Source organism: Juglans microcarpa x Juglans regia, chromosome 4D (assembly GCF_004785595.1).
Source record: "Juglans microcarpa x Juglans regia isolate MS1-56 chromosome 4D, Jm3101_v1.0, whole genome shotgun sequence".
Taxonomy (NCBI): Eukaryota; Viridiplantae; Streptophyta; class Magnoliopsida; order Fagales; family Juglandaceae; genus Juglans; species Juglans microcarpa x Juglans regia.
This window is the reverse complement of record NC_054600.1, coordinates 1,230,676-1,257,917: the sequence shown is the minus strand read 5'-3', so window position 1 is coordinate 1,257,917 and position 27,242 is coordinate 1,230,676. Positions and strand designations below refer to the sequence as shown.

The 27,242-nt window shown below is 37.1% G+C and overlaps 1 protein-coding gene and 1 long non-coding RNA gene across 3 annotated transcripts; both read right to left on the bottom strand.

Moving 5' to 3' along the window:
• Positions 1-1,636: 1,636 nt before the first annotated feature.
• LOC121261489 lies at positions 1,637-3,151 on the bottom strand. The gene is made up of 2 exons (XR_005939906.1): positions 2,395-3,151; positions 1,637-1,924 (listed from the first exon to the last, which is right to left on the bottom strand). It is a non-coding gene; the product is annotated as an uncharacterized LOC121261489 (long non-coding RNA).
• Positions 3,152-3,847: 696 nt separating this feature from the next.
• LOC121261487 (protein HASTY 1) lies at positions 3,848-26,264 on the bottom strand. Of its 2 annotated transcripts, XR_005939905.1 has the most exons (23): positions 25,995-26,264; positions 24,954-25,055; positions 19,197-19,340; positions 19,034-19,114; positions 18,864-18,933; positions 18,662-18,732; positions 18,424-18,587; positions 18,257-18,328; positions 17,899-18,136; positions 16,065-16,127; positions 15,673-15,963; positions 11,941-12,054; positions 11,699-11,825; positions 11,445-11,614; positions 11,162-11,263; positions 9,305-9,408; positions 8,927-9,221; positions 8,543-8,787; positions 6,780-7,283; positions 5,868-6,162; positions 5,562-5,745; positions 4,070-4,355; positions 3,848-3,931 (listed from the first exon to the last, which is right to left on the bottom strand). XR_005939905.1 is itself a non-coding variant. In XM_041163897.1 (22 exons), the coding sequence occupies exons 1-22, from the start codon at positions 26,106-26,108 to the stop codon at positions 4,276-4,278; spliced, it is 3,630 nt and encodes a 1,209-aa protein (XP_041019831.1). In that variant the 5' UTR covers positions 26,109-26,264; the 3' UTR covers positions 3,848-4,275. The 2 variants fall into 2 exon arrangements, 1 of the variants encoding a protein (XP_041019831.1); XM_041163897.1 differs by having other exon boundaries at positions 3,848-4,355.
• Positions 26,265-27,242: the final 978 nt, after the last annotated feature.

Below are 27,242 nucleotides of genomic sequence, written 5' to 3'. Positions count from 1 at the left end.
ATGCTCTTATAACATATAGGATTATTACTTATTCTAAAAATTTAAATTAATAAAAGAATATAGTTTTTATTATTCTAACCAAATAATTTTCAAAATACTCAAAACAAATATTTGCTGAATTAAGAAATGAATAGGTCACAAAACAATTTAATTTTCTTGTTTATATATATTTACAAATGATTGATATATCGAATACTTACTGTTCAATATAGTTAAATCTTTTTTCATTTATTATGAAATTTTAATCTGTAATATTATTCTATTAATCCCAAAAGAAAATATCTGGATGTCCACCGACACCTACCTACGAAATTAACACAGGCTGTTATGAAGGTATCGGGATTCGGGTTGGCAGTCGGCAGTATCCTGTTTACTTGTGATTTTTGAGGACTTGGATGCCTTGCCGTTCTCTCCCGTATCTCCTCCTCCTCGTCGTCGTGGTGTCTTCTTCTTCTTCTTTTTTTAGTTTTTATTTTTTGTTTCTTTTTAATTTTGATTTTGATTTTTAAGTTTTGCCTAAAAGCAAACCCACCTTGATTCATTGGTTTTGATTTTGGTTAACACAATACGTATCATAAACTGCTTGATTTCTATAGAGTAGTTTGGATTGAGAAATATTCTTAATTTATCTCATTTTATTATTATAATTTTTATAAATTCTCACATAAAATAAATAAAGAATTTAATTTTTTTAAATTTTAAAATAATAATAATATTAAAAAATAATATTATAACAATATTTTATTAAACTTTCAACTCTTATTTAAGAAAAAAGATAGTTTATCGTTCCATTTGAACCGCTCCATTTGACCGCTTGCATAATTTTTTTTTACTTAGTGATTAAGGAAATGATTTTAAGGGCTTGTTTGTTTTCGGAGATGAGATTAAAGTTAAAAAGTTGAATAAAATATTGTTAGAATATATTTTTTAATATTATTTTTGTTTTGAGATTTGAAAAAGTTAAATTGTTTATTTTATTTTATATTAAAAGTTGAAAAAATTGTAATGATTAAATGAGATGAGATATGCTGTTTTTTGAAAGTAAATGAGGCCTAAGTGTATTGGTGTATTTTTTTTATTTTTTAAAAATATTTAAATGTATTAAAAAAATGTGAAAAAAAAAACAAAAAAACTTTGGGCAGTACCCAGCAGTAAAGGTGGGATGATATAGTAGTCTCACTCTTTATTTAAAATTATCTAATCTCATCTCATTATCTAAATAACTCAAGACTTCTCAAAATATGTGCACCCCCAGATATTGATGCTAATATTTGCAAACAACCACTTAAGAACAAGCTCGTGTGATGGGAATCATATGAATTTACAAGAAAACTTTTATATGAAATGTCGGTCCTGAATTTTTAGTTGAGAGAGAGAGAGAGAGAGAGAGTCTCTCACAAGTTGATGATGGATCCCGAATAAGAATTCCAGAAGATCAGTATTCCAATCAATTATATCCTTGGAGTCGTATATATATTGTTTCATTTATACCAAGTTATTTTGAGAACAAGGTTTTCCATAATTTCATGTTACAAATATATGTAAACGATTGGATTATGGAATCATGAATAACAGTTTGATTCGATAATCAGTACAAATGTAGAACAGCCAGCCATTGAGAAAGAAAGACATGAAGTGAGAAACCTATCAAAACAGGGAAGGGATGTTCTTCAACAATATAGTAACTTCGGCTCCAAATCAGTCATTATTTTCACATAACAGATGGACGTGATGAACTATTAAGGAAAAATTAAAAATGGCTTTGAAAGCCAAAACAGCAGCAGCACGCAGTGATTCTGTGATTGTATGGATGGTAGGTTGGAGATGAGATGATTATGGTCCAGGTGGTCCCGGTGGGCCAGGTGGGCCTCCAGGCCCACCAAAGCAATCTTGTAGCAACCAACAACAACATATGAAACTCAGGCTGCAGCCATAACATCAAATAAAAGAAACAAATTAGAAAAAAAATGCAATTTATATTGAACATTTCATCACTTTTGCCCATTGAAAAGAATTTTCCCTTAATAAGGATCATTAATCTTAATAAATATAGGTGGTTTTTTTTTTAAAGAGAACTGTTACAGATAAAAAGAGATTACACAAAGTATACCTACAAACTGAAATGATTTTATGAAAGATCTATTTTATATTAAAAATAATTTTACAATCTGATGTACTACATCAAGCCACATTAGTTTGTAAGCTTATTTTTGTACAATCACTTTGTGATTAAAGTATTTTCCTTTTTCGAAAACCAAGTAAATACTTCAGAAAATGAAGAATAGTGAGAGAAGAAAATATTTACATACTTGAAAAAAATGGTAAAAATGAGAGAGAGAGAGAGAGAGAGAGAGAGGAGAATATGTAATTTTGAATTGAAATGTAGATGCATACCAGGAACCAATGACGTTAAAAAAACCACCAAAGGGTCCCGGCCCACCAGGGCCCGGGGGACCCCCCCAACCAGGCCCTCCAGGCCCTCCTGGTCCTCCTGGACCCATTGCTAGACCTCTCTACGTTAACCACAACAATCTGCAGAACCCAAAACGAAGGTTGCTCTCTCTCTCTCTCTCTCTCTCTCGCAGCACTTGAGCAACTTTTATAGAAGGCTTTGGTTTAGAAGGGGTTCCTGGTGTTTATAAAGGGAATTGCTTAGCATAGAAGCATCCATCTGTCTACTCATTCACATTTGCAACCAAATCCCATGTTTTTTTTTTTCCTACATATCTAACACTCTTCACCTACCGTTCTTCAAGCTGCCATTCAAACCTAGATCCTCCTCCTTGGGAAAAAAAAAAGAAAAAAAAAGAAAATGGCAACTTTCTTCAATGGGGAAATTCGTCAGTAATCTTGAACCTTTCTTTTCCCTTTTTGCACAAGTGCTTTTTCCTTGGTAGATTCGATTCTGTTGGCAATGCTTTTGCCGCTGTAAATGGTAGCAAGTATCATTTTTCTTTTATGGCCGAAAGTAGATATGCCATATACTCTTAAATGATTAATGAGCACGAAATGATTAGTATGGTAACAAATTCACCCCAATCCCAATTCTAACGTCCAGTTTGGATGTGAAGTTGAGTTGAGCTCTTTATAAATGATAGTGAATTAAGATTATAAAGTAAATTTTGTAAAATCCACCTAAGATGAATTTAAATATGTTTAGATGTTAAAATAAATTTAGATGCATTTATGAAAAATTGAAAAAGATTACGAGTCTCGCATGAAGTGCTAAGTTAAAAAAAGTTATGAATATCATGTGTAAAGAAATTTTAAATTGAGATTATTGTTCTAAAATTTGGTGTTTAAATATTAGTCTTGACTTAAAATTAGACTTAATTAAATTGATCTCAATTTAATCCAAGTTCCAAACGGGCCTAACAGTGTCAATTTAGACCTACCTACCTACCTAGATTCTAAAATATCGAGTTCTTCATTATATATTTTGTCGTCATTTTTATATGACATTTTAAGTAATTTTATAAGTTAACCATTTAAATTAAATGACTATTAAAACGTGTCATATCAGCGAATGTAAAATGGTTAGGCTTTGTAAATGTAAAATGCCAACCTTGCTAAATCCCTTTGGCGATCTTCCACGCCGGTGTAATTCCACCAAAAACAACTGCTAAATTCAGCTCTAATATCCATAGCTTCTTCATAACCCATTATTTAACATCTTTGCCTTAGTTTGCTAATGCACGACTCAAGCTTGAACTGAAAACTCTCTGCCTTGACTTTTTTGTCTTGTTTTTTTCTGCCCTTGTATTATTATGTTGGCTTTTTTGACCCCTTTCAAAAATATTGGAGGGTCAGATAACAATTGAAAGGAACATTACACATGGCATATTATGCAGATCGAGATGCCGCAAGCATTTGAACAAAATAGCATTTGACAACCCTATATATGCCTCGGAACATTGACAGTTATCCCACACTGAACAAGTGAAGCTACCACCATAATCAACAGCTTATTTCACAGGTTTCCGATGAGGCAGTTTGGTAAAAGAAACGATGAAATCTAAATAAAGAGAATTAGATGAAAAAATGGTCTAACTTATATGGTAATACATACCAGAGGAATAATGAAATGCCCAAAAACATTTATACACAACAGGTCAAAACCTTCCATTCGGGGTAGTGTCCGGGGGGTGAACCTTTGTGGACCTTCGGCGTGAAAAAGATGCCTCATACCACGGTATATGTCGGACAAGATATCCCCTCGTTCCGATAAAACTTCAATTCTGTACAAGAAATCCACCATATGATCTTATAAATCCATCACAAAATGGCTGCCAACCCCACAACATCCCCATCATCAGATCTGGTTTCTGCAGTATTCACCAAATTACGAGGCCTCGCTGAAAGTAGGAGTGCAACCGGTAAGTAAATTGTGACACTAACAGGTTATCTAATAGCAGAATGTACCATCGAAAATAAATATAAAAGCATCACTTATAATGGAAATGCATTATTTGTATGTTTAAGCATGTTACTTTTTTTGACCGGTAAATAAGATTCTTAAGCTTAAATATAGGACATGAGAGATCAACTTGCAGAACGTACCAACCGAGGGCAAAAGAGTATTGAAGTCAATTTTCCAACTTCTTAAAACACTGCGTTTCAATTTATTATCTTCAAAACTTCTCAGGGTTGGCTTAAGTGGTAAGGGTCTTGATCTTGGGAGTATACTCCCTCAAGTCTAAAATTCAAACCCTTGGGTGCAAATAATTTCTAGGCCAGATTTACCTGATTTGCGTGATGTGGGCATGTATAGTCAGGATTTAACTGGGTAAAAGACGTTACATTTGCATGGGATTCCTCGTCATTAAAAATATAATAGGATTAGTTGGACTATTACAGACCCCGACTCCCATCCACCCTCTTTCTTCGGTCATCCTAACAGATTGAGCCACCACTTTATTCTCACAGTTTGAAGGTTCTAAACCGAAGTTGGAGGATTTTTTTTTTTTGACAAGTCAAAGTTGCAGGAGAATCTTTGAGCATTTAAATTCCAAAGATACCAGAAAGACAAGTTCACAGAACTCCCTACTGAGAGAGATCCCCATAACATTCTATGCCCCCCCCCCCTCCTCTCTCTCTCTCTCTCTCTCTCTCATATTATAGAGGGAGCAACAGATTTCTATAACATCCCTTGGCCTCATACTAATGGAATTCCATTTCAACACTGATCGAAAGTCGAAGGATTAACACTTGCAGAATATAGAGAGAATGGTGTCTCTGATTATATGATTGGGAGAGGAGTAACAGATCTCTATAACACTCCTCGGCCTCATAGTAATGGGATTCCATTGGACAGATGGAAAACCCAGACCAAAAATAAATAGCATGAAGTCGAGAAACATAGTAATTAGTATTTTGCAACTACGACTGTATCCCACTATTTCATGATCCTTAAACCTTAAGGAACTGTGAGTCTAAAACTAACGCATATTATCAACAGTAGGGAAGATTCTACAACATAACTGCAGCGGCCTAAGGGTCACCCAAAATGCTCTTGCATGTGAAAAAGAAAAAAAACGCAATAAAGAAGTCAGAGTGCTTACTTGAAACATTTGTAATAACATTTACACTTTTCTGAGCAGCAAGGGCTTTTAACTTGTTTCCAGAAGCTAACAAAAGCAAGCTCCTCATATGCTGCTTCTGTTCCTTAGGACTTGATGTCTTGGTCAAAGCTTCTTCAAAAGCAACCAAATCATGTGGTTTGATACACGGGAGTGAGAGCAAAATCTGCGACAACAAAACAGGAAGATCCTAGCATTAATTACTTTCAAGATACTCCTTTTATCAAAGTTTACTTGCTCATAAACATCATATGCCAAGACAAAACAAAATGAGGCATCACTACCAACCTGCCTGGGAGCTGGATCCCTATCACAGAGATAAACAAATATTTCACGACAGAGAGCAACCAGATCTGCACTGATAATAGCATTTGACTCGAGTGCCAATCCTTGGATAATTGCAGAAAACAAATCTTTAGAAACAAATTGTAGAAGTTCTGCATTATTCGTTGATATAGTTAGGACAACCACAGCAGCACAGAAGGAAGAAATTTTTGTCACGGCTTCACCGTCTGTCCAAGTGAAGGCTTCTAAACATATCTGCAAGGCCGGAATGGCTAGACCTTTGTGCATCAACAGGAAACTGCAAACAAATTACACTTTTTCAGTCAAAATTAGATTTTGCAAGAAGAGTGGTGAGTCAGCTGACCATCTATTACTACATTGTGAGATTGCTATGTCCTTGTGGACCGATGTCCTTGCACGAGTGGGCTTAGCGTGAGTGATGCCGGAAAGGGTATGTGATTTTCTGGGAAACTCTCAAATTGCATCCATATGGAAGATGATACCTATATGCCTATGGTGGTGCATTTGGAGGGAGCGGAACGCAAGAGAGATCAATGGAAGAGCTTAGAATTTTGTTTTTCAATACTTTACTCCATTGGTCGATTGTAATTGATTTTCATGGCAGGTCTTTTCATGATTTCCTTGTATCTCTAAACTAGACATAAACTCGCTCATGTATATGTCCCGTATACTTGGGCCTTTTTTTGTCTCTCTTTTGATCAATAAAATTTATTTACCGATAAAAAAAAAAAAAAAAAAAAAATTTCGACAACTTGGTCAAAAAAAGGGGGAAAAGATCAAAGATAATTATCATTCCGCACAATCAAACTTATAGACCAAAAAAAAAACATGGGGATGTAAAAGGACTCCCAGAAAACACAAGAAAAACTCTAGAAACAATGAAAATCCACATACCCAACCAAAGAGTTCGATCCAAATGCATCCAAATCTTTAAGAGAAGACGTATCCACACGGCTAATATGCCCAGACTGTTCTAAAGAAGTAAGGACAGTATTTAGCGGTGGCCCAGCAATAGCAGAGAGGAGTGAACATATTTCACGAGTTAGATCTCGAAGGAGCTTTTCTTCCATTACTTCCACTTGTAAGTCTGACCCAGCAAATATTTTGTGGATGTTTGGAACCTTTACCCTGCCTTCATGCAGAAGACTGGACCATGAGCAGCTGAGAGCTTGCTGAGAATAATGAAATAAAGGGTGCAGAAGTTTTTCTAGCCAGATCTCCCACATATCAGAAGGGCAATATTTAACCAAAGGAATAAAAAATGAATGAACAAGCAGCCTTATATGCCTGAACTCCATTGACTGTATATTCTCCACTAGGGCTAAAGCAACTGAATGTATATCCAAAGCTTGGAAAAATGAATCCCCGATGGTGGTTGACAGGCCCAATACATTATACCTAAAATTATAAAAGACGCATTAGCACTGAAACCGTTCACATCAACCAGTATAACAGGTAGTACATGACAAAACTACCTTAAAATATCAATTATCTCTGATCTTACTAATATGTCATTAAAGTATAAGATTATAATTATAAAGATTATCATGGCACAAAAGATATTCTAACAAAGTAAGATAAGCCATTTGCATCTCAAGTAAAACTTCAATCTATCAAAACTGTTTAGCAACAAATTCCACATGCAGTCAAGAGAGGAACACTGAATTGAACCAAAAAATATTTTTAGATAGATATAGTAAATTTAATTAGAAAAATCAATTTCTTCACTCTGTGGCTCTGCCAGTCACCAAAAAAGAATTCCCAAGTCCCCAGCAAGTAATTTACCTTTATAGTTATAAAGATGCAGTGTTCTAAAGTATAACAATTATGGAAACAAAGCCATCCTTGCTACAATAAGGGCAACTAATAAGAAGGCATTCGAAGATGTTCATAGATACTTCACTTGTGACTTCAATTTTTTTTTTCTCAGATGAAGCTAAAAGTTACCCCCAAACTAAACTAATTTATGAAGAAAATACTTGGCTATGCGAAGTTTTTTATATTCATTCACAGTGCTTCACAAATATAGAACAGCCAAACCTGAAGCAGAATTTATATCTAAAAGATTAAAGAAACTTCGCAGGCATATCTTTCATTATTCATTAGAATTGTTTGGCAGAAATTCTATCTTCATATCAAAGATCAGAGAAGAAGCGAACCATACTCTCTCTGATAAACAGCTCGGAATATCTTTGGAAAATATTTCAGTAATTCAAATTTGAGTTATTTAAGGCCTCCATTGCCAAATTTGTGAAAAATATTCCTCTGCCTCATACATACTATGGTATATAATACCTCAGTGGAATGCAAATACTGTTGCGCATGATCGATTAAGCCATATAATATTTCCATTTTTCTTTGCATCTGACACAGTGAAGCATATAAAAGTTCAACGCTAGAAATATGGTTTAAAGCAAGCCTCTCTCTCTCTCTCACTCTCTGTGTCCCCCTATCTCTCCCCTGAAAACTAAACTCCCAGCACGGCAGTGTCTTCCGTACTTATTTGAGGCCTCTTTTCTCTATTTCTTTATCTTCGATGTAAATGCATTTAATGAGAAGGCCGAAAAGGGGTAGGGGAAGAAAACAGTATCAAAAAACATTTAGAAAGGAAACACCTTTAACAAATTAAAAAGCATCCCAAAGGAAGACATACGTACCCACTGTCCCTGATACCTTTCAGCCAGTTTCGTATATCAGACTCATTTGGCTCTGCAGTTCCTTCCTTACCCATGTCAGCATAAGATCCATCTGTGAAAGTTAATACACCCTTTGATAATTTAGGAACCCCTTCCCCTAAGAGGCTGAATAGCTCGGAATCAGTCATGGTCATTGCAGCTTTGACCTCTCCAGGTAGAATTTGATATATAGATGGAGACCAAAGAGAATGTATAGCACGAAGCAGCTGCAAGGATATGCTGCAATCATTACTATCTTAAACTTACAAGGAAAAAAAAATCACATGGCCCTAAAAATAACACACTTAAGTAGCAAACCAATGAGAATATCGAACGGGGCCAGATTATTGGGAGTGGCGGGCATACTTTTAAAAGAGGAGGCAGCATCCAAGACAGATGAGAACCAATTGGGTGCAATAATGTAGAGCTAGATGTCAAGTTGTTTTGTAAATTTGACTGGGCTCTCCTGAATCCACTCCTCTTAAGTGCCTTCTCAAAGAATGTAATAGTGTGGAAAATAGACCACATGGTCGGTGTCTCAGAGAACAAGCGAACCAGACCTAGCGGTTCAGACAAATAGTTATTTTGCCACTCAACCTGTGTCCATTGTTGGCTCAAGGGTTCTAATAACCATGCCAGAACTTCTTGCTGCTGTTGGATCCTGCACGAATCATAAAAGCTTTCAAATAATGATGAGAATAAACAAAATTAGACTTGTAAACACAGGAAACTAGCAGTAATTACCCCGCAGCAGAGGCCATTACGAGAAATGCTTCCCCAAGAAGATTATGCTCACCACGAAGCAAACAACCTTCTCTTTGCATATATGCCATGGTGTCAGCTATACCCTTCATAGAGAAAACATTACAAAATGAACAAAAAGATTGAAATACCAGATATTAGCTCTTAGGTTCTTTTATGCAAGCATATGGTTATATAAATCAACTTTCCTTTTCATCCTTTGAGAAATCTTAACTCTGAAAAATATACCTGTATGTATATACACACACAGTCAAGCATGCAAAGGCAGTGAGGACAGTAGTACTTTTTCACTGCTGTGTTCAGAGCTTCTCATGTTACTGAAGTGTCAGGCTCTCACAATATTTATCACATTCTGGAAGTATATTAGAGAGCAGCTTTTATATGAAGGAAAAATACAGGGCCAGAAGAACTGCAAAATAAATCAGTATAGCTACTACATTGTGCAAATAAAACCCCAAAGGGTTGGCCCAAGTGGTGAAGGCCTTGGTCTTTTGGGGTATCAATCCCTTCAAGGTCCAAGGTTCAACACCTCATGAGTGCAAACAATCCTTTGGGGCAACACCTCCTGGTGAAAAATCGGTGATTTAACCAGTTCTGTGTAAGGAAACTTCTGAGGGTGCAGTGCACGGGGCCAGGGTTTACTCTGCAAGGGTGGATCCAAAGGGCCCTACCTTGGAGAGGTTCCCGGACATCCAAAAAAAACAAAAAAACAAAGACATTGTGCAAGTAAGTGAGAGACACAGCCAAGACAAAGTGAAACAGATTCCAGAGGAATGGTCCTGAAGAATAAAAGCTTTACTCCCTTGGTAAGAAGACATCCAATTTCGACCGTCACTTTCCTACACATCATTGCCAATTGTAACACTATCTAAATACTTATCAATGTTGCAAGCTATTCATTGCAATAAAATTAAACGGTCTAGAGCATCCTCCCCATTGTTGTTACAAACTACCACAGGGAGACTAGCAATGATATGGTCCAAAATGATTCCGTAAAAAAATGTTCATAATAAAAACAAAAAAAGCCCTAATTTATATTACAATGTGCAGGAACTCTCTCTCTCTCTCTCTCTCTCTCTCCCTCCTTTTTTCCTATGAACAAGTGGAGGCCAAAAGTTTGGGTTCCTTCCTTTTTACTTACAAAAAGGAATAACATTTCATTACAAGAAGCCAAAGATATAGAAAGATGGAAACAAAAACTGCGTAAAACAGAGGAACAAAGAAATAAGTGGTGTCATAAAGGCTAGCTAAGCCCGTGCTAAGGTAGTCTTGCATAATTAATTCACTCTTACACACCAAAAAAGAACTTCCTGTAGCTCCCATTTAGACTAGCGAAGTAATTATCTGAGTTGTTGAGGATTTCTTCTTCTGAAAGGTTATAGTAAGGATTACTTCACTTTTTTTAAAGTCTACTAATGATCTCCTCACAAAATTGCCTGAAGAAGATGTGGCAACAGGAGGCTTTTTAGAGTTCTCCTAAGACTGCTATCAATGGCAATCCAAAGGGACCTTTGCTTGGGGAAAAATCCTGTCACAATTCCAGCAAATTTTTGTTTTTTATTTTTATTTTTATAATTACAATTCCAGCAAAATTACCAGAACAACTTAAGTAATTTCAGTTTCAGAATTAACTAGGCCTTATCTGGATGATGATTCATCTCTTGGTTGCCAATGATTGATCAGATTTGCATATAATGAGTCATTTGGCCCTGCATTATCCTATAATTTACATCTGGCTTCAAAAAAACCTTATATGGTCAAATATGCATACAAGAAATTCCAAATTTTAGTTTGAGCCTTCTAGAGTTCGTTCAATAAAATGTGGAAAAAAGAAGTCACCTTCATGTGAGGCAGAATGCTTTTGTCAGCAGCTTTGGCTATTCGAATAAATGATGTACAAATCTGCAGCCTCGCATGTCGTGCACTACTTGTGGAAGGATCCTGCCAACCAAACATGGTTTTAAATTGCAAGCTCTGGTACTCTTTGTTCGAATTGAACTGGAAATGAAGACTTAAATTTGGAGGGAACCTTCAAATTTTCCCTTCAAATTTAAGTTTTCATTTCCAGTTCAATTTGAAGGGAACCTTACTTATAAAAAAAAAAAAAAATTTTGAAGGGAACCTTAACAACAAGAGGAAGTGAGTTTAGGAGCTCGAATAGCTTATTGATGACACTACCAACTGCATCTGGGAAGTACTTCAGGAAGGGACCCAGTGCATCTAAATAGTGTCCAAGTACTTGCACAAGTGCTGGCTCAGTCCACTTCAAAGCAAGAAGTTGCTGGAGTAAACCTTAAGATCAAGTAACCAAAGTTTTTAAGGACTCAAAAATAAAAATTTAAATATTGAAATAAGATGAAGAAGTTGCTAAAAAACCTTCAAATATTCTACACAGTGCAAGTTGAACTTCAGAACTACCCCCGTCAAATTCATTTGTTCCATCAAAGACTGCATTCACAACATTGTCTAGAGCCAATTGCATACTTTCCATCACAGCCAAGTCCTGAAATTCAGAAAGCAGGTGCATAGCAGCAAACTGTCATTTCTAATACAAGGATAGAGCATTGCTGGAGATCTGGCAACTCCAGAATGGATAAATCATATAAACAAGTGCAAACCTGAGAAGGCATTTGAGAAAGCAACAGGTGTTTGATGATTGTAATAATTCTTTCAGAAACTTTAGCACCAGCTATTAGAGGCTTGTAAGATGCAATAAACCGGATCAACTCTGACTGCAATAAGAGATCATGAATCAGTAGAAGAAACCCCAGAAAGAACAGACAAGAAAAGAAGAAGTCAAAAACCTTTACTAATACAAGCTACTATGGCCAAAGATATTAACTCCCTTAAGTTTTAACCTCTCCGATGAAAATTGCGAACTACTTAAAAAGACGCATTATCCCCACTCCAAGACCATCCCCCTGATGATTTAATCATAAAACCAAAGCATAGGAAAAAAAGCCCATATGATAATGCAAAACAGCATAAACTATCACGCTGCAATAACCTACAGTGACTTCCTCAACAAGCTAGGAACCATACAATCCTTTGGGACATCACCCCAATTAATACCGAAAATCTGGACGATCGAAGCCCATATTGTTGTAATAACTTTACAGTACAAAATAAATGATCAATAGTTTTCCCGCTCTTCTTGCACAGGCAGCACCAATACTTAGATTCTCCTCCTCAGATTATCCATAGTTAAAGTTAAGATCTTCCCCAATGCAGCTGTTCAAATGCAGAAATCCACCGGCAGCGAAGCTTTCTTCCACCAAATTCCTTTCTAGGGAGTAGTAGTACCAATGCACCAAAGGGATGCAATGCTTGATAAGAAGTTTTGACCTCAAACTTCCTTCGTTTGGACAAAACCCATCCAATCTTATCTTCACAACCAACTCTCAGCCTAGTGGAGTACAATAGGTTGAAGAATGAGAAAACCAACTCCAATTCACCTTCTTGTCCTGATTGAATAAAAGCGGTGTTTCATCACCTAGTATTGTCTGGTAGTTGCCAAAAATATGCAGCCAAGGCCTCCTTATTGCAAAAAATCCTCACTCCGGAAAAAAGGCCTTCAAGGGTTGATCCCCCACCATACATAATGCCAAAATCTTATCTCAGGCCCATTTCGCGTCTCAAATATGATAACGCTAGAGAAAATCCCCCAACCCTTCCTTATGTTTGGAAAACACCGAACCCATAATGCCCCGAATTTTAATAGAAAACCACCCTCCCCACATGCTTCCTACTTAACTTCCACCATCGATCACCATATGCTTGTTTCGGTTGCCACTTGATAGATCATGATTGAAAGCCAACAAATTTCAAACTCCCATCCCTCCTGAGGAGACCAAAGTGCAAATATTGGGCTAGCAATGAAACTAGAACTCCTCACCAATTCCATCCCAAAAGAAGTTCATCTAATGAGTTGTTCTATTTCCAAGCCGGTGTGTAGAGCACATCATCCACATCACTTAAATAGTAAGATTTGCTTTGTAAAATTCAAAATTCAAAATTTAGAGTATGGCTCGGATATGGCTTGGGCCTTCCTTGGGTCATTACAACATTTGATCATATGGTGCCTGCCTTCTTTCAATGGGCTTCCACCCTACCAACTGACAATATCCATCTTCTCAACGATGTCATCCCAAAATAGCAAGTGACCATAGCAAGTGACCATAGTATCCTTAGTCCCAAAATAACTTCAAAACCTTAGAACAGCCACAAAAATAACAGAATGATCAGGATGAGATTCACAGAAGATCAAACTATCCTTGCAGATAGATGGGACAACCAACTCCTCAGAGATGGTATTCAAAGCCTACGTGAGTCACGAAAACTACAAACAATAAGGGGCCCCTAACTCAAACCTTGTGTGCTGCTAAAAAAGCCAGAGGGTCATTCATTAATCAAATTTTTTTTTTGATAGGTAACCAAGAAGTTTTATTCATAGAGATAGACAAAGCCCAAGTACACAGGGAGTATACATGAGAAGCACCTAGTTAGAGTTTACAATCGAAAGGAGAAAATCAAGGACATTTAGTCCATTACAAACAATGGCCCCCGCCCATAAGAACAATGATTTAAAAAAGAGATTTTAGCTCATCCATTGTTCTCTCGTGATCTTCGAAGCTTCTAGCATTTCTCTCCCGCCAGATACACCAACATATACATATACGAACTATTCTTCTGATGGCTACCACTCACTTGCAAGGAAATCCACCAGTCTAAGAAGCATGACCCATGACAATCCTATGCTCGTGAAAAAATCATCCCACAAGGTCCTAGCCACCCTGCAATGAAAAAGCAAATGATCTACTGATTCACCATTCTTCTTACACATACAACATGAATCCAACACCATTACCCGGCGTTTCCTTGAATTATCTGTGGTAAGGATCTTGTCCAATGATGCAGTCCATACGAAAAAAGCTACTTTTGAAGGAGCTTTTGTCTGCCATATACTCTTCCGTGAGAACATGGTCATTCCAAGACTCGTTAGAACTTGGTAAAATGATCTAACAATGAATTTACTTTCTTGGAGGGGCTAGTTCATCTTATTGCTAGTAACCTCTGCCATGCTTACGGAATACAATGCCGCATAGAACTCTATAATAGTCTCCAACTCTCAATCTTGGGCTGCCCTAATGAAATCAATATTCCATTAATCAAAACTAAAACCACACCGAGGACATGCAGCAGGCAATCCACCCGCATCATTTCTCTCCAAACCCACATCTTCGTAATAAATACAACAAAACTTCCCACCTAACATGATCGTAAGCTTTCTCTAAATCTAGCTTACATGATACTCCCAATATTCTCAAACAAAGTGTACTGTCAAGGCACACATTGGCAACAAGAACTGGATCTAGGATTTATCTTTCCTTGATGAAGGATTCTACGGATTTATCTTTCCTTGATGAAGGATTCTACGTTCTGGGCATAACCTTTGCAAGCACAATTTCTGCCCGTTTGCATGAACTTTCGAAATAATCTTCAACACACCACCAACCAGAGTGATGGGATGAAAATCATTGATATCTACAGCCCTACTTCCATGGGCTATAAGGGAAATGAAGATAGGATTGAGACTCTTTTCAGACTTTCCCCAACTATGGAACTCATGAAAGAAATTCATTGAATCCCTCCAACGAGTCTAAAAGAAAGCCAACAAGAACCCATTGGGTCGTCGAGCTTAATCACCATTCAAAGAATTTAGTACTTCCGAAGACTTCATTCTCCTCAAAATCGCTTTCCATCTACTAAGCCTACTAAGTGCCTATGGATTCAAATGGGGCACCATCCACTTTGGGCTGCCAACTGAATTGTTTGGAATAGAGTTGATTGTAGAATTGCACAATCCTCTCTCAAATTTCCGTATGACCTATGTAAACCAAATCGTTCACCATTAGCCACTCTATGGAAAAAAATTCTTATCACCTTCACACAACAATGCCTTGGATTTCTACCTCCACCTCACCTCCTCTAAAAGAGATTTTTTAAAACAAGAAAAAAGAAAAAGCATACATTTGAAGTCTTCTCCGTTCCCCTTTCACCAACTACCATTTTGCACATCCATTGGCCATATAAGATATAGTTAAAAAAAATCGTAATTGATGGCATCTTGACATCTCCCTTAGCTGAAGTTACCAACAAAATGCAACGTGATGGACAAGAACATCTTTAAGATACACATCTATTATATGCTATATGACTCCCCCGCCGCTGTAATTTTTCTTAAACAAGTAACTGTGGCAGGTTGTAAACAAGAAAAAGAATAGAAAAACTGTCATAATGCCAACTGTGAAAAACAAAGACATCTTAGTTCCTAGCCATGTTACACATACCATCCTTGAACGATACTGGCCAAAGTCACCCCTGCCCTCAAAATCATCACTCCACAACTCCAATGCCCCCAGGGTATATGTGGTTCCAGGAAGAACCTTCTCTCTCTTGAGCATGCGCTGGAAAGATATATCCAGAATTGCACTAAAAATATCATCACTCACAAAACTCAAGATCTTTCTCTTCTCACTATCAGCCTGTCCAGGAACAGTGCTTAGACTATTAACAGCTGAACTGTCTCCGGCTGAATGTGCAACCACCTTTGGCTTTGTCATCAAGTCTCTCATCAGTGCCTAAAAGGGAATCAAGCAAGAAAAATATTCAAATACAGTTAGGTGCTAGCTAGACTTTATTATAAACACCTTCAAATGAGAGCGTAAAGTACCACACATACCAGCCAAAAGAGCAGGGATTGATAATGAAGAGCTAGCTTAAAGTGTTGAAAAAAGCCCAGCATCTGGAAAGAATAAAAAAATGGGTTATATTGTATTTTGAATAACTCAGTTTCATATCATATGTCCATCCCATCATCTGTAAACTAATCATACCCTTTTTATATACTCAAAAAAGGAAAAGGAAATGAATAGCTTATGCATGATGAGAAATTCTGAATCTAAAGAGACTAAAAATCTATGGCTCAACAATTTAGATTTAGACCTTGATCTTGGATATGAATAGCAGAGCAAGTCAAACACTCATCACATAGGCTATGTGAATCAAGAACACAAGATACATCTTTTTCTAATGACAAGCCCCATGCTTCAATAAGCAATACCAATCGTTCAATGCATATCATGTGAAAGGGCCAAAATAGGCAGACTACCAGAAGATTGGTCAATCAGGCTGGGTTGAGGAGACCACAAGCACATAATTATTGAGTAAACCCCATAGGAAAGCCCATAAGTACTTGGCTGAGCTCAGCCTGTTCAAGCCAAGTTTGGACTTGTCTAAATGATAGAGTTATATATATATATATATATATATATATATATATATATATTACATTGTTAGGTGGCCAGGACCTTGTGGGATGATTTTTTTGTGGGAATAGGATTATCATGGGTCATCCCTCATAGGCTGGTGGATTTTCTAGCAAGTTGGAGGGGACTCCAAGGCAATCCACAAGTGGCAGCGATATGGAAGATGACCCCTATATGTATGTGTTGGTGCATTTGGCAGGAGAGAAATTATAGGAGCTTCAAGGATTGAGAGAGGACAAGGGATGAGCTTAAATTTTTCTTCTTTAAAACCTTGTTCTTATGGGAGGGTCATTGATTTTAATGGAGTTAATGTCCATGATTTTATACTTTCGGTTGTAAACCCTAGTTAGGTACTTCTCATGTATACATTCTGTGTACTTGGGCTATGCCTCCTTTTCCTATGAATAAAATTTCTTGATTACCTATAAAAAAATATACATATATTTTTTATAAGTAAGAAATATTATATATATATATATATATATGAATATCTTTTCTAGCACTGCAACTGTACTAGCATAACATCGTTATACCTCAGACCCTTAATCAGAATTCAACACCCTGAGGATTTGGCCACTTCTAACTTTATGCTTAGAGAGGCTAACAAGTACATATATCACATGAAGCATGCATGTATCTAAACACTCCGGGCTGTGTTGAGCTTAGCTCAGCACAAACTTGGATTAAGACCCCTAAAGTTTGAACACAGCCTAGCCAGAACTGAAAAACTCAATACCATTCAGACTACAACCACATGCAATGCAGCAATGTTTGAAGGGTCAAGATGTGGCATTTACATGTACATTGGACTTCAATGTCAAACTAGGCAGTACGAAACTTCCATTAATTGTTCCTTCATGGAATTACAACCCCTGAAACAAAGGTTTTCTGAAAAGAGATACCGAAATGAGGAAAAATGGTGCGAATATAGTTCATGTACTGTCAATGGCTATGCAAAAGTGGCAAATGATTAATTGAGCTACTTTGATGCTAAAGGACCATCTGTACGGTGTGACACTAATAGTAAGGTTATATGGGCTAGGTCTGAAACCAATAAGCAAGAATAAAATGTTAATGCAAAGTTTCAGTGCAGACTCATACTCGACAAGTTAAATATAGGTCACTTGAAACTTTGTTAGGGATTAATCTTTATCCTGTGAAGCTGAGTTGAACCCTGAAATATGCTAATTGCAATACCAATTCATTAAAGGATGTAAGTTGCCCAAGATAAAACTATAGTCTAATTACCTGTTGTAAATAAAGAGGAAGAAGGGTGCTATCACCAGCAATACACTGCAAGTTGGAAGAACCCAAAGACACCATACTCTCACATATACATTCAGCAAACTCAAATTCATTTTCATCAATAACTACAGAACTAGAGCTTGATCTGTACAAAAATTCTCTAGAGGCATTCATCAAGATCTGAAAGGTATTACTCATTGCAGAAACGTATTCAGAAGCAGAGACATCGATAGGTCTCTTCCTGCAAGTCACAATTGAGAAAAACACACTAGTTTATGGAAAAGCCTCACCATGGAATACTTTTGCATTCTCAACAACGAACAAACATGAAACTAAAATTGGAAACAAACATAACACATACCTTGGAGAGACAAGTTTAAAAAACTCACAAGCATGAAGACGAAAGTCGGGACAAGAAAGTAAGAAACCACACCTGTCGTGTTTGTTAGAGAGGGGAAAGGGAGAGAAAGGTTAAGATACCACTACAACTATTTCAGATCAGTCGAACTGCAAAGAACGATATCATACCCCTGAATTATGCCATATTTAGCAAGATCAGGCAATGGAGCCCATTCTGCATATGCATTAACAGCATTTAAAGTAGTTGTTACTGTGGCTGCGTGCTGTTTTGCAACATCCAGTTCTTGATTACCTGCTGCACTCAATGCAGCCACAAAGTGTCGTTCTAGTAACTACATCAAGAAAGAGGCATTAAAAAAAATGAAAAAAGAAATAACTTCTATTGAAGATAAGGACCAAGGCGTACAGTGTATAATAAGGGCAAAATTTCAGGCAAAGATTGGGTAAGCGCCCGCAACAATAGCCTACGCCGATCACCTGTATAATACATTCACCAGGGTAAGAGAGGCATACAGAAATGTAACTCCAGATGAGAAAGTGAAACACAGATGCAAATGTGTATGTGAACCATAATATCTTCAGGAACTCTAAAGGCAATCCACAAAAACCTTCCAAATCTTCATTGTGAACCATAATATCTTCAGGAAGCCATCTCAGCATCATTGAGACCAACTCAGCCTAACATAAGAGAAAATTTCAACTTTATATCTCATGCATATTTTAGAATAAAATATAATCAAGGAACACAATAGCTGCAGGAAGCAAAAGAAGAATTTACTTGTGCAGGACCCTTGCTGGACAGGGAAGCTAGAGATGGGAACAGTTCCTGCCATAGAACTAAGCCTTCTCTTCTAACTATCTGTCACACATCACAATATGAGCACTAGAACAAATGATCATCAGCAGCATTATACAAAAATCAAGACCAGTGTGGGGTAAACCTCAGCAACAAGGGCAGCTGTTTGACTTTTCAAAGCCCATTCCTCACAAGGATTTGCAATCTCAGACATTAAATCAACAGCAACATTTGCAAAGTTGCTACGTTCTGTAGGGCTTAATTCTTCCCACCGCAGCCGAACCAGATGCTGCAGAAAGATACTTAATGTTACAGCCACAGTCATAACATTGAACTTTACATGGAAATCGACATAACATTGGGGGATGTAGGTATGGAAAGGGAAGCCCACAATTACACTAGGATGTCAGCTTGTAGAAATGAGCTAAAATATATATATATATATATACATATATATATATATAAAATAAAATTCATTCAACATGTTTGGAAATATCTTCCACTAAAACATTCCGAAGCCTCAGGCTTCAAGGCATTTGAATTCTTATGTTAATCACTCAGATGAACTCCATAACCATTTGATGACAATGGTCAAAACTGAAGTTAACCTCAGTACTTACCTCGGACATTTGGACTTTAGCAGTTGATAACATAAAGTTCGATATAAAGCACCTCTAAATGCAAATGGTATTGAAAGTTGAAAATCTATTTAAAGATCCGGGGATGCACTTTAGAGACTAGAAATGTAATGAGTAAAAGGACTGTTTTTGCCCAACAGAAATTTTTTCCATAAAGGAGCTAAAAATGCAGCATCTATCTACCCCACATCAAAATCTTCAGACACTGAAGGATCGGCCTTCTATAAAGTAAATACCAACTCAATGGGCAGTGCATATGCCGACATGCTTATTTTGGTGCATTTGGATAAAGAGAAACTAAGAAGAATATTTCGTGAAGTTTAGGATATATTTGCCAAAAAAAATTTCTCCACTTGCAGTCAAATGAAGGGAAAATGTTTTTATCTCCATCTGTATGGCTTCAATCTCCAAGTTGCAACTCTCTCTCTTGTTCATTACAGAATGTATGATATGAAAATGCAGCCTTTCATCCTATTTTTTGGAGTTTCAATTATGCATACTAAGCAACCTCGCCCCCACCCCCTAAAAAAATTGTAGCACCTTGCCAATTGCAAAAGGATTCAATTGCAATATTTCCTTTTTCATAAGAATTTTGATTATCATCAGGAGTCCACTGCAGACCATAAACCATTTGATGTCCACTGCAGAGTTCCCAACAAGAAAAGGACAGGGCATGAAGGAAAGAAAAATAGCAACAAAAAGAGCTTGCCAGGCATTCAAAAGTAAGAAAATTCTGTTCATTCTCCAGATGATCTGCATAATTGTAGGTCAAACTACTAAAGCAATTACTATTTAATTTCTTTTCACCTATAAAAAAACTATTAAAACAATCATATCATGATGTCCAGCTATACTGCTTAAACAGTGGGATTCAATGCTACAACCTCAGACATACCAAAATGACATATCTCAGGATTATTCAAATTTATTGAAGGGTCTCTCTTTCCGTACACATAAGTTGGCATGCAATGATGTTCATGGGCGTTTGATTGTATGTTTTCTGGAGCGTATGGGAAGGAAAATGGGTATTTCGAATGTTGTTATTATCGAACTTTAAGGCATTTGAGGTAGTAAGAGATGGACGTTGGGTGCACATTACTGAAAGAGGGTGGAAGTTTGTGAAAAATCTTCGCTTGGAGTTAGTCGCGGCACGCTGGTTCACCAAAGCGTTGGAGGATTGCCTGAAGGTGGGGAGAAGGGAGTTTTATACAGCCCATCGGGAAGGAGATGAGCTTCATAGCACAAAGGTGCTCTAACTCCCAAGGTGCGTTCATGGCTTTGGTGGAATACAAACAGGGTGGTCATCGAAACTGTATATTCATTCCTGAAGACAGAAATGGTTAGGGATGGAGAAAACTGGTGGAGGTTTTGGGGGAGGTTGGCAAAGTAAGCCGTTTTGTTGGATCGGCACCACCAGCGACGATGGCAACTCTGTATCAACCTTCCGCCAGGTCGTACATGGAGGCTTTGCAGAAACTGAGGTTATTGGACTGTGCTTGAGGACCTGCTAGGTTGGGTGCTAGCTCTGACTTGCGAGGTGGTGTCACTGTCTCTATAGGGGCTCAGAGTTGTGGGGATGGTGGCAGGGGAGTTGTTGGCCTTAATAAGGAAAATATGCTTCGAGCCCTGTCAGAGATGCAAACTCAAATATATGAGTTGTAGAGAAATATTCAAGGGATGATACGGTGCATTGAGGAGGATAAGGGGGTGGGGATGATACAGTGCGTTGAGGAGGATAAGGGGCTGGGGCTAATACAGTGCGTTAAGGAGGATAAGGGGTGGGGATAGGCTTGGGTCAGGGGGATGGGCTCAGCGGAGGGAATAATAGGGGAACCTTGGGCCAGGGCCTTTCTAAAGGGCTGAGTAAGTCTAAACCAAGGGAGGTAAGTCGAAGGGAAAAGATATAGTGAGTGGGTCGGGCTTGGTGAAAAGCCCGAAAGGGGTGTGGATGGCTAAGCCTTGAGCTGAAGGTTTCAGGTGTTTTGGTGTATAGGGAGGCTTGGGTGAGTCTAGCACAACGGCGCCACTACTTGTTCTGACAGTATCAGAGATTGCACATAAACTTTCGGCAGTCCTCGACAAATCACCTAGTGGTGCGTCGGTAACATTGCTGTTGCCGGAGGTGGAAGAGGGCGAAATAGTGGATTGCGACGCCGAAATGTTAGTGGTGAGTGAAGTAGTTTTTAATCCGTTCATGTCATTGGCTCCTCTGGTTAATGAAGTGCATTTGTTGGACCCAGTTCCTCTATTATTAAAACCTCTTCATCCAGTTGATTTTCTGCATCCCGAGATGAACACTAGCTCTATTTCGGTGTTTTCTGGAGATTTACAGCAGGAGTTTTCTTCTGGAGGGGATGTGGTTGAGCTCAATCTAAAGTTGGAATTATATGAGGGGGAAATCTTTGATGAGAATGCGGGTAGCCCGACTCCTATATGTACCCTCCCGTCTCATGCTTCAACCAAAAATGCCACAGATTGGGTTTTAAAACAGGTTGAAGATTTACAGGCATGTATGGGGATATCTTGTGAAGTGTTTGAGTTTAAGGCTCTTCTTGTTGCTATTGAAGCAGGAAGACCTATGACTCTGAAGTCAATAGCAAAAAAGGACATGGAGTTGAAACGTTTAAAATGCTCCATTAATTACGAGAATAAGGCGGGAAGTGTGGGGGGGGACAGGTTAAAAGGGAGGGATCTTGGTAATCAAATGAAGCCTAAAATCCTCTCTTGGAATGTAAGGGGGATTAATGATGTCAACATGCGTTTCCGCATTAGATCCCTCCTCCGTAGCTGGAAAATTGATATTGTACGTCTTCAAGAAACCAAGTTGAGTTTTATTGATAGAAACACCATTCGGGCTGTTCTTTTGTGGGTTGGAGTTATCTTGCTTCATTGGGTGCTTCAGGAGGTGTGTTGTTGATGTGGGATAAGAGGGTGGCGGAGTTAGTAAAGGAATGCATTGAGAATTATTTTGTGGCTGGTTCTTTTAAAAATATTGAGGATGGGTGGCGATGGGCTTTTTCGGGTGTGTATGGGCCTAATGTGGATAGGGAGAGAAGATTTTTGTGGGATGTGCCTTGGTGTTTATGTGGGGATTTTAATATTGTTTGGTTTCCTAGTGAGAGGGCGGGTGCATCTACTTTATCTGTGGCTATGGAAGAGTTTTCAGAGCTAATTTTTTATCTGAATCTTGTGGATCTTCCATTGGTAGGGGGGTTTATACTTGGTCTAACAGTAGAGGGGGGTTAAGGTTGGATAGATTTCTAGTCTCTCCTTTGGGAGACTCATTATCCGGATTTATGTCAGAAGAGGTTGCCCCATGTTTGTTCTGATCATTATCCAATTTTGCTTGATTGCGGTGGCTTACTCGGGGGTAGACGCTATTTTAAATTCGAGAATATGTGGCTTGCAACTGATGGATTTGTGGAGAAGGTTAGGAATTGGTGGGCCTCTTACTCCTTTTCTAGAACTCCTAGTTTTATTTTGGCAGGTAAACTCAAAGCTCTAAAATTTGATTTAAAGAAGTGGAATAATAAAGTTTTTAGGCATACTGAAGTGCAGAAAAATCTACGTTGGGATGAGTTGCATGCTTTGGAGGAGGGGGAGGAAAATGAGGAGTCATTGTCAAGGAAGAATGAGGTGGTGACTGAAATTGAGAAGGTTCTGTTGATGAAAGAAATTTCTTGGAGGCAAAAATCAAGGGTGCTTTGGTTGAAAGAAGGGGATAGTTGCACTAAGTTTTTTCACAAGATGGCTAATTCACATACGCACAATAACGCTATTGAGGCACTTCATTCTGGTACCAATGTGCTTCACTCCTCTGATGAGATTCAAGATCACATTGTGCAGTATTATGAAGATCTTCTAACCGAGATAGAGGAGTGGCGTCCTAATTTGGATGGTGTGAATTTTGACTAGCTGGATTTCTGTGCAGTCAGCTAGTTGGAAAGCCCGTTTGAAGAAAATGAGGTGTATCAAGTGGTGAGTGGAATGTGTAAAAATAAAGCTCCGGGCCTAGATGGCTTCTCCATGGCTTTTTTTCGAAAGTGTTGGGATATAGTGAAAGTAGAAGTTATGCGGGTATTCCAAGATTTTCATTCTTGTCAGAAGTTTGAGAAATTCCTAAATGCTACATTTATTGCACTCATCCCTAAGATAGCCGGTGCCCATGAGTTGAAGGATTTCCGTCCTATTAGTTTGATAGGTGGGATCTATAAAATTATTTCGAAGGTGTTAGCTAATCGTATGAGCACGAAGATGGATAAAATCATTTCTAAACCTCAAAATGCTTTCGTTAAGGGATGTCAAATTTTGGACTCGATTCTGATTGCTAATGAGTGTTTGGAGAGTTGTATGAGGATAGGTATTCCGGGGGTTCTTTGCAAGCTTGAAAAGGCATACGACCATGTGTGCTGGGATTTTCTTTTTTCTATGCTAAGAAGATGCGGCTGTGGGGATAGGTGGTGTGGATAGGTTAGATATTATGTTTCGACTGCTCAGTTCTCTGTATTAGTTAATGGCAACTCTTGTCCTTTTTTTCAGAGTTCGAGGGGTTTGAGACAAGGGGATCCGTTATTCCTTTTCCTTTTTGTTTTAGTGATGGAAGCATTGGAATAGGCAACACAAAAGCTCTCAGTTGGCAGCAGCATGGAGGATGATTTCTTCGTGTAATATGTAGTGTTTATGGATAGAAAGGAATGAGCGATGCTTCAACGACAAGGAGTGAACTGTTAAGGATATCTGGAAATTGTTTGTCTTCTTTGCTGCAGTGGTTCTCGGATATTGTCCTTAAGGGAGGAAATGCTCATGAATTTTTGTTTTCTTTTCAAGTTTCTAGAATGTAATTAGGTGCTTTTTTCGTATACTTCCTGTGTACATGGACTTTGCCTAGTTTCATTAAATAAAGTTTTCTTATTTCTAAAAAAAAAAAAACATATCTCAGATACAAGAGGTCGAGACAAGCTTAGAAAATTTGAAAAGAAAGAAATACTGTTTCTAATCACAAGAAACCCGTTGATCAAAGGATTCTTTTCAGAATAAGGGCTATACTATGCTCTATGTGTATACTAGACTTATACTCAGCCAGATCTTCCAAAGCATATAACCCAGAGCATTCCCGCAGATAAGCTATTATACCACAATAATGTCATAAAAGATGTCATTCTCTGTAAACGATGGGCTGGATCAACATATCATATCAATAAAACATTGAATAGCATAAAGAAACTTCTCCAGAAATCAATTCGTAATAAAATATTCACATGAACCTGCAACATCTTAAATGCATGCAACCGAATTTCTGAAGACCAGTCCTTTCTGACTAGAAGGAAGGATGTGCTAGCTAGGATCCGTACGTCTCCAGCTTTTACCTGCATAAATTGAATTAAATGGATGTATCAACCAAGACCATATATAACAGGAAATTACAGCACCTATTACACGGACACAATAAAATTAATTAAATTATATTGTCAGTTATCAGCTAATTTACTCTAAAGGGAAAAGGTACAAATACAGTCCCAAGTGTCATCAGGTAAACTCTTTCCAATAGCAGGATTTGATTGCAATCTAGGTAATTTGTAAAAACTTTTACAGACACTACAGATATCCTTTTGATGAAACTAGAGATAATTTAAAAATAACACTTACAAAATAAAAAATAAAAGCAATTCAAAGAGGTCACCACCTCAAACGAAAACCATATAAACCCTTTTGGTAAAGTTAAACCAAATTACAAACATCTTTATTTAATTCAAAAGCCTTTAAATTAAAGTATAGAAATTTTACCGCTTTTAATACTAAAAGTCCTAGACGGAAATCAAAATTATCGAAACTCAAAAAGTCCAAAACCAACAAAGTACCTCGTAAAGCCCAATTAAACATCCAAAATTATTTGACCCAACGAAGAACACAAAACGATTCTTCACTTCTATTTGATCCAAAACCAACACAGCACTTAAGTGTCACAAATTTACTTCACAACACTAGGACCATAACATGCAATGAAATTTATCCAAAGCCAAAACCATAAAAACATAAAAAGATTAAAAAAAAAAAAAAAAAAAAAACAACTTTAAGCCCAAAGCAGTAATACCCAGTTTGTAAAACCCAACCAAAATAAAAACTTCATTTAGTTTGTCTAAGACTCTAAAACCCCAAAAAGTAAAAATTTTCCCAATATGCAACGGAATTTCAACAATTCATCTACATAACATAAATATAGTTGAATTTAGAGGGAAGTGGCATGCATAAGACGAGAAAGTCTTATATGCAAACAAATATAGAGTTCATAGAGGGAGAGAGAGTACGGATTCTAAGAAAGAAACGGCGGCTTTGCGAGCGTCGGGAGTGGAAGCCCAGTCGAGGGCTGCGGCTATGGCTCGGGCCACATTATTGGCTGTGTTGGTGGCACTGTCCTCCATGGCTACTGTATTCTACGTATCCGGTTTGGGTTCTCTCCAAGGCTTTTCTTGGGCTTCAAGGGAGAAGTTTAGAACGGGGCGTAGATTATAGATGCATTGAAGGGGAGAGAGGGAGAGAGAGAGAGAGAGAGGCTTTTTTGTTTCTTGACGGGATTTTATAGTAACGTGCAAAAAGCAACCTGAATCGCCGAATCGGATTCTCCTGAACTTTCCTTTCTTTTTAAGTTTTAAAATTTTCGAATAGAGGACTTTTAGCATTTTACCTTATATTTTGTTAAATAAAAAAATCGAATTAAAGGTTTTTTTTTATCCTAATTATTTTATTAATAAGTTTTAAAAATAAAAATAATAATAGTAAGTTTGTATAAATTTTAATGACTTTTATCCTGAAATATTAATAGAACTATAAAAATACCCTAATCTATATATTATAAGAAAACCTTGATTAAAAAGCTTCTAAATTCTAAATCTAAAATAAAAAACTTGAAGACAAAATCCTAAAAATCAAAGAATTATCGTTATGATGTTTTATCTCCAACTACAAAAAGATGATAGTCTAGACTCGTTCCAATGAAAACCTCAAAGGTTGTTGCATGTTCCATTTTATTTTATTTTTTTATTTACAGAAATTTGGTAATTGCTTAGATCTGTAAAATTGCTACCTTAACTTGAATATCTATTTACATTAAAGTTTTGGAAATTCTAACTTCAAAAATATAATATATTCGGATATTCCTACGTCTATTTTACAACACGTTTTACCAACCAATTCAATCGACCACTTCATTTAAGAGTGTGTTTGTATGTTAAACTGAATTGAGTTGAGATGATAAAATATTATTAGAATATTATTTTTTAATATTATTATTATTTTAAGATTTGAAAAAGTTGAATTGTTTATTATATTTTGTGTTGGAATTTGAAAAAGTTGTAATGATGAATTGAAATAAGTTGAGATGAGTTTATGAACCAAACGAAGCCGCCTTGTTTGGATAAAAAAACGATTTCATCTCATCTCATCTCATAATTATAAGATTTTTAAATTCTCACACAAAATATAATAAACAATTCAACTTTTTTAAATTTCAAAATAATAATAATATTATAAAATAATATTTTAACAATATTTTATTA

Coding starts and splice junctions, on each gene's coding strand:
- LOC121261487 (XM_041163897.1), bottom strand. CDS start 26,108: ATGGAGGACAGTGCCACCAACACAGCCAATAATGTGGCCCGAGCCATA. Junction 18,733..18,863: donor TCACAATGAAGATTTGGAAG/GTTTTTGTGGAT, acceptor TGTATTATACAG/GTGATCGGCGTAGGCTATTG. Junction 11,615..11,698: donor ACTGTGTAGAATATTTGAAG/GTTTTTTAGCAA, acceptor CTTGATCTTAAG/GTTTACTCCAGCAACTTCTT.